The sequence below is a fragment of the Apaloderma vittatum genome, unplaced genomic scaffold (assembly GCF_000703405.1).
Source record: "Apaloderma vittatum isolate BGI_N311 unplaced genomic scaffold, ASM70340v1 scaffold11419, whole genome shotgun sequence".
NCBI classification, from domain to species: domain Eukaryota; kingdom Metazoa; phylum Chordata; class Aves; order Trogoniformes; family Trogonidae; genus Apaloderma; species Apaloderma vittatum.
The window spans coordinates 387-12,624 of NW_009736990.1; the positions used below are offsets into that span (position 1 = coordinate 387).

Genomic DNA, 12,238 nt, shown 5'->3' on the forward strand with positions numbered 1-12,238 from the left:
CATATTTTAGGTCATGGTATTTCACCTAGTGTGACTGAATAGGAGCTCGTTTTAACCAAGGATATTAAAAATGAATAAACTCTATGGTATTATGCTATTTTCAGGCTTAATATAAACCCGTTTTGTGATTAGGAGATGAAAAGCAATTAGAATCTGTATATGACAACTGCAAACATCTTCTTAATTGTCAAGAATGTTAAAGTATTTTAACAATAAGTCCACCTTATAAAGTTGAAGGATATTATTACGAAGACTACTATTATGAGGATTATTACAAATATTATAGTTATTGAACAAGCAATTATATTTTTCATAATTGATTATAAACACTCAAAAATTCATAAATATCAGTGTGGCCTAATTACCGTGTCAAAACGATCTAAAAATTATTTTCTTATTTCCAGTTTTTACCAGAATCACTACAAATTGCAGAAGATGGCAAAGAGCATGTTTTGACCGTTCTGAGCACTGTGCCCATCACTTGTCATGGGCACGATTCCTGTAAAATTACTTTGCAGCTAAGTACTGAGGATTTGGGTAAGTTTTACATACTGGCATTGTATCAATATGATTACTTTTTCATGTATTTATGTTACAGTGACTTCTACCAGAAAATGTGAGATGTAAATATCAACAAAGGGCAGAAGCTAAAAAATCAACAAAGTAGGCTGTATATTTGTTTGCAAAATAAAGTAGAAGATACTATCACACATGTTTTTGAGGGGAAAAAAAAATCTGACTAGCAATAACCTGAACAGCAGTCCACTGAGATTTATGGATGAAATGGCTGTGAGTAAAAGAACTTATTTTAAATTCCAGGAGTATAAAATTCCATTTAAAGTTTTTGTAGCGGCAATGGTCTTAGGTGGAATAATTTCATTAATTATCAATAAGAAGCTCACCTGCAGATTTATTATTCAGCAAATGTGTACTGAAGCCTTTTTTCTTTCTTTTGCTGGCTTAAAGCTTTTGTCTAACTTAACATAGAAGAAAAAATCATTCTTATGCTTATATATTATTCTTTTCAAAAAGTATTTTTTTCACTTGAAAACACTGACAATGTCACTTAGAAAACTCTTGCCCTTTTAATCAGTAAATGCTCTCCTCAGGTTAACCTGGTGGAATAATATGCCAAACCAAGGGGGGCATCCATATGTAGTTACTTTCCATTTGCTCTAAATAAAACACCCAACCCTTTTTCTAACAAGGCATTTACTTCTCTCCCATAAGTGACTCGATGAGATAAATGTTTACAGATAGAATTACAGCCACAATTTCTCTACCCACAAAAAGCCAGCTCACAAAAATGTTGGCAAACCCAGATAGTTCCTGATACTTTTCCCTTTCTAAATCTCTCTCCTTTCTCTCCTCATCATCAGCCAAGTGCTCAGACAGAAGAAAAAAATAATTCAAATGGTATCATAACACAATGTTCTTAAACTGAACAGCACCTTATGGTTCCAGCAGCTGTGTTGGCTCTTGTATGAGGAGTACTTTGCATTTCTCCATGGCTCAGTACTGCTCTGTTCTACATATTGCTCTTGGCTTAGAGTCTGCTGGTCCACCAGACAAACATCTGCTGAGCTCATGGGAACAGATTTTCTTAGTTAGAGGTAGCTAAGAGCACAGGCTGGTGTGTGTTGGGACGTCCCCATAGACTCCAAGCAACTTGGACACCTACCAATCATTAGTCACATAGACTGTCAAGGTCGAGTTTTTTAACTCACATTTTCTCAGGCACTGATAAAGCCTTTCAAAACCTCACTGACGATGAATGCGTGGTCCAGGAGATCTCAGGTGGGAGAAGATGATTTCGACAGATTGGACTGAGATTGAGGCTGACCCCTTGCCAGGGTCTTCTCCAGTCCCACAAAATGCACTTGACTGGAAGAAAGAGGGAGGCAAGACTTGGCAAAACAGCTTTAATTTCCAGCTGCCAGTAAGTTGGTACCAAGAGGTGCCAGGATGGAGGCACAACCCCACTGATTAACTAATCCTTGAAGGAAGTTGCCAGTGAAGCAGAAAATTTCTGTTAGTTTTAATCAACTCATTTCTGCAGCTTAAACCAAAAATCAGCTCTGGCCCTTGATTGTTCCATCCTGAGGCTATTTCCTGGGATGACACTTGGGCCGTTTATGATCAAGTGAGATATCTATATGTACTTAAGATTGAGTAGCTGCTGTGGGGTGTTTGCATAACGACGTTTGGTTTGTGCCTTTATTGTCTTTAGGGTCCATTAGTTTATCTGACGGAATACTGTGGGCTTCTGAAAAACGTAGTGTCAGCCACGGCACCATAAATTGAAAATAAAAACAATTTGAGCTGAGATTCCTTTATACCGAATAAATTAACTGACAAGCTCCTTGTCTGACTGAATCCATGCAACAACGCTGTTGTGCTAATTATGTAGGGAATAAGTGATAAGAAAGCTAATTACAAGCACAGAAATATCTCTCTAAGTTCAGACAGTATCATAACGAGTGCCAAGGCACAGCAGAGCCACTGGAGTTTGGGTTCTGTTAAGTTTATCATTACTATTTTGACAAGATAATTTTCTTTGATTTTAAACTTTTGTTCTGGGTTGTGAGCGCAGCTCATGGGGCTGTAATGGCAATAACTATTCCTCATGGAAACCTCCAATTTAATTGAATCAAGAACCTTGAAAATGAGCCAGGACTTTTCTGTAAGAGTTGAGGCAGCCTTTAAGGATTTGACATGAGAGATAATGCGCCATTAATATTTGCAGGTTTTTAACTCAGTTCCCATAGAACTCTACAGGGTTAACTTAAATGATTTTTTATGAGTCTTTTCCATACGGAATAAAACACTGATTATTTAATTGTGTTAGAAATACCATCTTAAAATACTTGAATGCCACCTCCTATAAATTATGCAGCTTTCTATAAATGGGAAAAAAATAGGAAAATCACTTATGTCCATATCAGATTAATTACATTGCCACCATTTCTAGAACTTTGTTCTTAGCAGCTGATAATTAATGGTATGGGATAGACAACTAAATGCTTGGCACAAACACTAACAGTCCTGAAATCATCAGCAAGATTCTGACTGGCTTCAGTAGGGCCACAGTTTCATTTTTTACCCACAAAAGCAGTCACGAAGGGTTGGGTGACTCCCTGAGGAGCAGGAACATGCTACGAAAAAAAAAAAACCAAATGTCTCAGAACCAAATGCTATCATGAATGAGTGTCTGTAAATAAAAAAATCCCACATCTGTGGAAATAAAAATCCAGGTTTGTCCTTTACCTGAGCCCTCAGCATGAAGAGTCAGGACCCAAGAGAAGTGGACACTAACAGTCTTGCTGCTAGAAGAGGTCTCTTTAGGAAAGAGGTGATGTGCAGAAGCTGAGCTGCACGGGTGACCTGGGTTGCCACTGCCATACTGATTTTGTCACCACCCAGCACTTCTCCACCTGTCACAGATACTTACATAGCCAATACCACCATAGCTCATTACTTGTCCACGTTCTTTTAGTGATTTTAGCCTCACAATGCCTCTGTGAAAGACAGAAATAAAACTACCATCATTTTACAGATTGGAAATTAAAGCACCATAACCTAGCCAAGCCAAAAATACAAATCTGCTGCATTTGCCTTCCTATCATGGATCCAAAATTCACTAAAAACTGACTCAAGAACCTCTGCTTTCTGAACAAAAAAAATTAAAAATCTGTTTATTTTAAATTAAATAACTCCCAGCAGATACCTTCTTATAATAAAGCTAGTGAAAGACAAATGTTTCCCAGAAACACAGACTCAACTCTTTCTTTGTCATTGAGAAACACTCGTCTTCATTCTGGGGGCACAGACCCATAATGATAAGACTGTCATTCCAGAAATATTAGCACCTGTGGAAAGAAAAGCACCAGTGAGTTTTAGTAAACCATCTACTGCAGGGTAAAAATAAATAAATAAAAAGCAGAGTAAAATGTGCCGAGGGATGCCAGACTGAGTCAGTCACAACTGCCTCCATGCAAACCCTGTCTGGTTTCAAGGCACATGTGTCCTGGAATGTGAAACATTTGTGTTGGATGGTAAACAGGGCACGGGCGACTGTTTGGCTAGCTCGTGTCGGACTCGGTGTTGGTGTTCATTTTAGACAGCCAGTTCCTGGGGACGCCAAACATCGCCCTTTCGGCATGCCAGGTGGATCTGCTGCGGGCGCCCTGCTCGGGAGGCAGCTGTGCAGCAGCCACGCTGACGGTGACGGCCGTGACAGACTTTGCTCAGGACGGGAATCGCATCAGCCGCATCAGAGCTGAGCCAGTCGGATGGAAGGATTTGCTTTGGAGGGCTTACACAGCCCAGGACGTGAAGGTCGGGTCTTAAAATAATTTGGAAAAAACTTGTTGAGTTGAAATGGGAGGTTTAGTATCAAAGAAAATGAGATGTTGATAAACCTTAACCACATAAACAGTTGGGGGCTGCTGTCAGCAGAGCAAACCACCAAAATAGCTTCTTTACGCACCAAGAAAACTAATATGTAAAGCCTTGTGCTTTGAGATTTAGGTTTCATTAGTCAGCAGATCAGTAAGGTCAACAGCTGGGTTATAGCTGTAACCAGGTGTGCTTGCATGTGCGGGAACAGAAAGAGAAGAGAGGTTAGGGAATTAGGAGCTTTTCGAGAAGGCAGGAGAGGGAAAGCCAAGGGTTTGGAGAACCGTTTTTGAAACAGCAGAGGAAAGGCAGTGCCTTAGCAGTGAGAAAGGAGGGCTGGGACTCAGCAGTGCCGTGTTCAACTTGTGCCTGTGCCAGGAATCACCAGGACATCTCCAACGGCAGGTGCAGCTGCGCCTTCTCTACGTTTATCCCTGTACAAAACATCCCAAATAAAAACAGTAAGAGGCAATCAGGGAGACAAGCTACTGCAGAAAGATTGGCCAAAGGAGCGTGGTGAGCAGGGACCAGACCGCTGTCTGTGAAGTTGTTTCAGGGCCTCAGCCGGGAGGTTTGAGAGCCGTAATCCCACCGCTGGAGAGGATAAACCAGAGCACAGATTTGACTCAGCTAAATTTCTCAGAGCAGTGGCACATCCAAGCTGGTATATTTTAAGCAACAAAAAACAAACCCTCAATGAAATCTCTGCCTCCACTGCCCTAATTCTTGTGGATTTGCTCATGAGAGAATGAGATTAAACTGGACCAAAAGAATTTTTGTCTTCAAAGGTAAAATGCCTAGCGGGGGACTATATCCCTTGCTCTCATGCACAGGCTTCTTTCAAACTTTTTAAGATTCTTAAATCAGAAATTGCTGCTAATTCAGTGTAGTGCACTCATATATTCATATTTTTTCTTGAAGTTACAAATGCTTTCATTAAAATACAAAAATGTAGCAAGTGTGAAATGGAATTAATCAATTTTGATAATAAATTCCATCTATCTCAGCTAAAACTTGATCTATGGAAACATAATAGACCTTGCTTTCCCTCCCTTCCATTTCCCTATTGCTGCTTTGCAGTTAATTAGAGGCCTTAATATAACACGACTCCTGCAACATACCAAGGAAAAACCCATAAATTAAAATCCACATAATCTTCAGTGCTTCAGACTTGTTCAAATATTTTTGATTTATCTGAAAAATATATCTGAAAAATATGATTTATCTGGAAATGGTGGGCAGAACATCCTGACCCATTCAGACACCTGATAAAGTGGATTTCTTCAGCAAACTAAGACTGCCTACAGCTAGGACTTCCATCCTCCACTGCCATCATGCAAGAAAAAAGCAGAATGCAAAGAGCCACGTGGGTTTATTTGCACAGAGGTTTTACTTAGGGAGGTGGCAGCCATGGAGAAAATAGGAAAATTCTGAGGCACTTCTTTATATCACACTGTAGATACAAATGATACAATTGACCTCAGATCAAAATGCAGTTCAGAGAGGTGTTCAGTATTTCAGGCCTCAAGACCGTCACTCTAATAGCTTGGAATGACAGACACTGGTGGATGTCTGAGCAGCATCTGTGCGACGGCGAAGGGGCATTTCTGAAATACAGATGATGCATTGCCGCAGCTGAGGAACTTTGTCAGGAAGTGTGGTTCTATCTTCGGCATCTTACTCGTTTATTTAATTTCACTACTGTTCCTAAAAGCCAAGTTCTGCCTTGTCACTGAAAGACTGCACAAGGATACAGCAACCATTCTTCTTCCTCGCTCCACGGATTGTGGTAGAACTAACTGAATTGCACGTCTGGACTTCTCCTGGGCAAAGAGAGAGCAAAGAATTAACAGCCCTGGCCAAGAAATCAGCCTGGCAGGCTGGATATAGGAAAACCCTAACACTTCATCACTCCCACAAGGATGACTGGGAGCTCTTCACACTGCGAATCACTACACAACCCTGTCTTGCATTTCTGAGAACTGGATAGCAGAGCCTTCAGCCATGAAAAAGAAACAAAAAAACAAGCCACTGTTTTGAGCAGAAGTGGCAATGCAAGCCCAGCACTGATTGAGATTCAGGTACAGCAGCCTCAGAGTTTGTTGCTCTACGTCTGGCTTTTGCAGGCATGACTGCTCCTTCCAGGGTGCCAGCACTCTCAGATGTCGTCTGTGACCCACCCTGTGCCCAAGTAACCAAGAGCTGATGCAGCTCAAGATCTCTGTTGCTATTGTAGGTCCTTTCCTCTTTTATTCACATGCCGAAAGGAGACAACTCCAGCAGCCTGATTTGGGGTCTCGTCACCAGTACCCGATCAATAACCTGCACATTAAATATATAAATCAGCCATTCACATTCTGTATCAGGTAATCTAAGGACAAATTAGGGGACAGGCAGTGACTACTGCTAAAATATGCTAATGCCACTTAATTACAGCATACCTTATACCATACTTCAGGCATTAAAATTAGTACAATTTAATGAGCACTCTACTCTCTTGATAATTTCAGCGAATGATCTACTTCTTAGCAAAAAAGTTTAATAAAAAACTTCACTTTTTACCAGATAAAGAAAGACAATGCATTACATCAGGTGGAATAGGAGCACTTTGAACTTGCTTATTGCATGTGATTAAACTCCATTGTTTGAAAGCAAAGCCTATTTTGTACCCGTTCGCAATCATGTTTTAGAAGTCAGATTTTAGTTGTACTTGACACATGAATCCTGCCCCTAATGTTTTGTGAGGAACAGTAATGAAGAAAAACTGCTGTGTAGACTGTATTCATTACACATTTCATTTTAACTAGGTCACAGTTCGAGACCTCCCAACAGGGAACTGCTACTCTTTCACTGATCCACACATTATCACATTTGATGGATGGTGAGTATTCTACTTTGAAATAATTTGGCTCAATTACTGCGGTTTTTAGTTTCTGGATGTAGCATGCATTTGGTTCTACATCAGAATATCAAAAGAGTGCTGTACTAGTTTGCTTTTAGTGATTAATGCAGTGCTTCACTAACATACATGGTTTCCTTCCAGCTGTTTATACGCTTTTTAACAAAAGGACTATGGAAATAGATTAATCTCAAAGCATCAATGGTTTTGAGTCTGCATAATTTTTACAAGGTGAAGGTCAGATTTCAAAATGTTCTTTGAACAGAATCATCATTATTGCCTTGGAGAGGGTGTCTACACCTCTGGGCACAGTATTAGTGACACCCCAGGCCCACCTGAGTGAGCCAGTAGGTCCCTGGGGCAGCACAGCACGCAAGGACAGCCTGGGCCTGCCTGGCAGTTCAGTGACACTGATGCAAAGTCCCTCAGCCCAAGGATGCTCTTGCGTTCTTCTGCTTCCACAGCTGGTTTATGCACAGCTGCATCTCTGCGTGGAGCTGACTGTCATAATCACAACCGAAAAAAACCCATAAAGATGGTTGTTCTGTCTCAGATGAAAGAAGTCCAGAAATGATAAGGGGGAAATATCAGGGAAAGATTGTAAAAATAAATTTGCATGCCCTCCTGCACCGTCCAGATGTCCTCCTCTATGATGCAGCAATAAGTTGCTTAAAGACTTGCTGAGCAAAAGGCAGTATCTTAGTGTTTAACAGCCTATACTGTACAGAGCTTTTTTTCAGTTAACTTCCTTAATCATTCATTAATCTATTTACCCCAGCTATTTAACCTCACAGAAAGTTTTTAAAGTTTGCATCTGGCATGTTTGATCCAAAGTTGCTAATATTTCAGATCGTATTCCAGGTTTGTCATTCTGCCGTTAACTTCCTAATGGCACAGATAATGACTTTAGGCACACAGCATCCACAGGGGCTTGGCAGGCGTGATATTCTCATTTTGATATCCTAATGCCTCAATTTCAGTCCAGCATGCTCTGGAGGTAGCATCTGAAGTGACGTCAAAGCTGGAGAAATCTGTCGATGAAACACAAGTAAGTAAGGCAGCGATTTCATTAAAGGTTATACGCTTGCCTCAAATAAAGATTTCACCTAAACTGGGTAGTCTCAACTACGAGATCAGCTCTGTACATCTAGGGCTTTCCAGTTTCCCTCCTGCTTTGCTGAACAGTTTATAATGTGGTCAGGCCCTTGTTTCATGCAAGTGTGGTTGCTCAATATGTAGAGGCTGCAGAAGAGCTGCCTCAGGTGCAAAGACATTCCCACGCCTCATGTACCTGCTATTATTTCAACTCTGGGATATTAAAATAGATGAGAATATTATTTCAAAACTCTCCATACATTCATATTCTAAAATACTCGCTTCTGTTTTAGGGCTTAGAGTGGACAGTGATCTGCCAGGTTGTTGTGTTTAGGAAGCCATAAATTGCTGAAAAGTGCCTCTTGGAACGGGGCAATGCTTCCAGCCATGTAGCACATTTTTACATTGCTTCCACGGGAAAACCAAAACAGAGCAGTTTTATTTGAATAACTCATTTGGCAACCCTGTTATTGATAGCACACAGAAACAGTTCTAAGCAGTTTACAATTCTATCTGAGCACAAGGAGTTTGGAAGAACCCGTCCTCCTCAATAACTGCACGTTTCTACCTTGTGGACGGACGTTCATTACGGCTGTGTCCAGTGCACCTTTAAATGAGCCAAGCTGATGAGGCTTCTGCCATCTCAATAACTAGGTTATTTCACTAAGATATATCATGTCTTGATATTCAGCCAAGTTTCTTACCCATCATTTCACAGTCCTATTACTCCTACTTATATTCCCATTTATTATTGTAAATAATTTCTCTTTCAATTATTGTAATGATTATGCCACCCTATTACACATCAGTTAAGCGACTTCTCTGTCTGCCTCCCCAAAAGAATGTTAACACATTAGTAAATAATTTTAAAGCTTTGTATTTAAGGAGTGGGGAGAGCAATTCCTGCTTCTGTCCTGACAGAAACTTAAAACTTAAAGACAAAGTCTGTCACAGAAGTATGAAACTGCAGCATTCCCCTTTGGTCACGAAAGAGTACAGGGTGGGAAATCATGTTCGAGATATTGTGAATGGAAGAATTGCACAAGATGTTTGTGGGTTCAAGTATGGAACCATATGAGTGTCCCTCAATAATAAAAAAAGTATCAGAAGGAGATTGATCTGCAGATTGGAAACAGCAAAATGAGAAAATAAAAAGCTAAGAGAAACTTCTAGGAATTATGAAGCAATAGGCTGAGAGAATGAGTGGAGCACCAGCTCTTGAGCATCCAGAGCTATACATACTCTAAGTGATCTATAGACACAGGCTCAGGTGAGAACATTACACAGGATAGAAAAGAAACATCCAAACTTAGTCAATGAGAACTGAAGGAAATGGCAGCCTTTACCCACCTCTGTATGGCTACAAATATGGTAGCAAACAAAGATGGTAGCAAACAAAGCTTAATAAACTATCAACACTGCTTCTGAGGTCAACAGCAGAGCATCCATCAAACAATATAGCCCAAGGAAATCCATTTTTTCCACCACAAAGCCTGTGGGTCTGCAGACTCTAAGACCAAACTGTTGTAGGTAGAGCTGCTGTGGATGGGGCGTGATCAGATTCTCTTTGGACCCCTTTCCACCCACGCAAGTCCTGGGGATGGCTCACTGAAGGGCTGTCTCACGACAAGCAAGGGATAGTCTGAAGGTGGGGAACACTACCAACAGCAAAACAGTAGGAGTGTTTTCTATGCAAACAGGCATGCACATAGACAGAACTTCCACAGAGTTGCTTACCTTCTTTGACTTTCCCATTAGCAATGGTGAAGAGAAGGAAAAACACACAGTAGGGAAAAGTAAGGATGAAAACAAACAGGAAAATAGAAAACTGTAACCTTTCTTTTCATTGACAAAATTTAAATGAAAACCATTAACCATTTAAAACTTAACATAATTTAAAAATATTTACTCAAATAATTTCTTTAGGAGATTTGTTGGAAATGAAAAATGACATGAAAAGCAAAAGATTGGAATTTATTTGTTTTGGTAGTAAAACATTTCTACTGAAAAGGTCACTTCCAATGAATAGGTTGTTTCATAAGATTTCACAATAATACGTAATTTTGTAATTTTTAGAGTGTTTTCAACGTTTTTTGCTCTGACATACTGATCTCACATTACATCTGAGGTAGTGAGCTACTCATTAGATAACTGAAATACCTAACTCCACCTCTAATGGTAACACTCCCCTTCGGTATGCCTCCTGCTAATATGTTTCTATAGAAATACTTATCTTGTAATCTTTTTATTTTTTTGACCAAAGGAAGTGATGGAAAATCAAAGAAGAATGCATCATATTTGACGGTGTAAGCATAACCAATTTGTGTATATTGGAGCATAGATGTGAAATAGCGTTAATTATACCAGCTAAAATCCAGAGAGAGCACTTCCTTTTATAGCAAAGTACCTTCTAAATTAAACAAATGTGAAAGCCTGGTAAAGTAAAAGTATAGCCCTCATTACTAGTTATGGCACATTATAAATATAAAAGCTTTTCAAGTCATAAATTGTAGATTCTTAAATATGAAGCACTACCTTAAAACTAAATATGCAGAAAATTCCCTTTAAGGCAAAATATAAAAATGGAAATATTCCTTGATTGATGAACTATATGTATCATTCATGTTATTTTGCATTTTTCCTTAAAAAACTGAGAAAGACTTTACAGATTTATCAGACATTTACACTAACCCATCTATTAATATTATCACAGGGGCAATGACAACATTTCCTGCACTAGGACAAAATCCCTCAGCTTGCTCACTGTTGGCTTTAGTGATATTCATCAAAGCCCACAACTAAGTCCTGGGCATGAGCAGCCCTGCCGGAAGTGTTGCTCTTGATAGTCTGGAGAAGTTTATACGTCCCCAAACATCTAGTGACCGCTGACCATAACCCAGCTCCCCGAAAACATGATCGGTCCTTAGCAATGAGCACTCTGAAACCAAAGAACATCCTTCAGCTTCGTCCAGCATATTCCAGGGTCACCACTGCATGATACAGTTCTACGTGCAATGAAAGAGGGAGCCTGGAGGGACACGTCAACAAATTTAGTGGCAAAACTGTGGTGGAAAACCTCTAGGAACAGCCACAATAATAACTGAATTCATACAAAGATGAAGTGTAGCTTGGTGAATAGTAAGTGCATTGTGTTAGTTAACCTAACACTGTGAGTAGTAACTGCATATATTTATATTACCTTCTGCCCATTTCTTTTGATAAACCAATAAAAATTACTCCTATAGCAACTCACTCTCATAACCAAAGACTTGGGAGTGTTTTATAATTCTGGGAATAAAAGCACAACTTGAGCCATGACTTCATGCTGGGACAAGAACTTGCCGCACCCCTTGAAGAACAACCCAAATACATAGATGTGGAGGGAGGGAACCACTTTTCGACCCCAATCTACATTACACTTCCCCATCCCACTTCCCAAACAGTCTGTAGCCATGGAGGTACACGCAGAGCATCCCCATGCAAGAGCTTCAGCAACTCTACTTTATGGGTTTAGTGCTGCAATTTCTCAAACGTTGCCCAAAGAATCATCATCACAATCGCAGTAGTATAAAAACCACAAAAGTTTACCTGACTACATTTAATTATCCATTCAAGTAATTCAAAGGCAGCTGAAAGCTTCAATTTAGACATGTTGCAGAATTGTTGTGTGCTATGCAATCTATGCCATGACTTAACTGAAGGACTCTAAGTGACTTCTAGAAGAGTTGGACTGGGTCCACCATCAGTGCTTATTAAGCAGTAAATAGCTCCCCTAACTGCAATGATCTTTATATGCATATGCTAGTACAGTCTTATTTACCAGATACAGCTGATTCATCATGGGTA

At 39.9% G+C, this 12,238-nt stretch overlaps 1 protein-coding gene across 1 annotated transcript in view; it reads left to right on the plus strand.

Moving 5' to 3' along the window:
- Nucleotides 1-404: 404 nt before the first annotated feature.
- Nucleotides 405-12,238, plus strand: part of LOC104269707 (von Willebrand factor D and EGF domain-containing protein-like) — a gene marked incomplete at both ends in the record, with an annotated part of 39,190 nt that continues 27,356 nt past the window's right edge. Inside the window, 3 exons of the mRNA XM_009877182.1 lie at nt 405-537; nt 4,121-4,338; nt 7,206-7,279. Coding sequence (XP_009875484.1) covers nt 405-537; nt 4,121-4,338; nt 7,206-7,279 — 425 coding nt within the window. The remainder of the gene's footprint in view (nt 538-4,120; nt 4,339-7,205; nt 7,280-12,238) is intronic.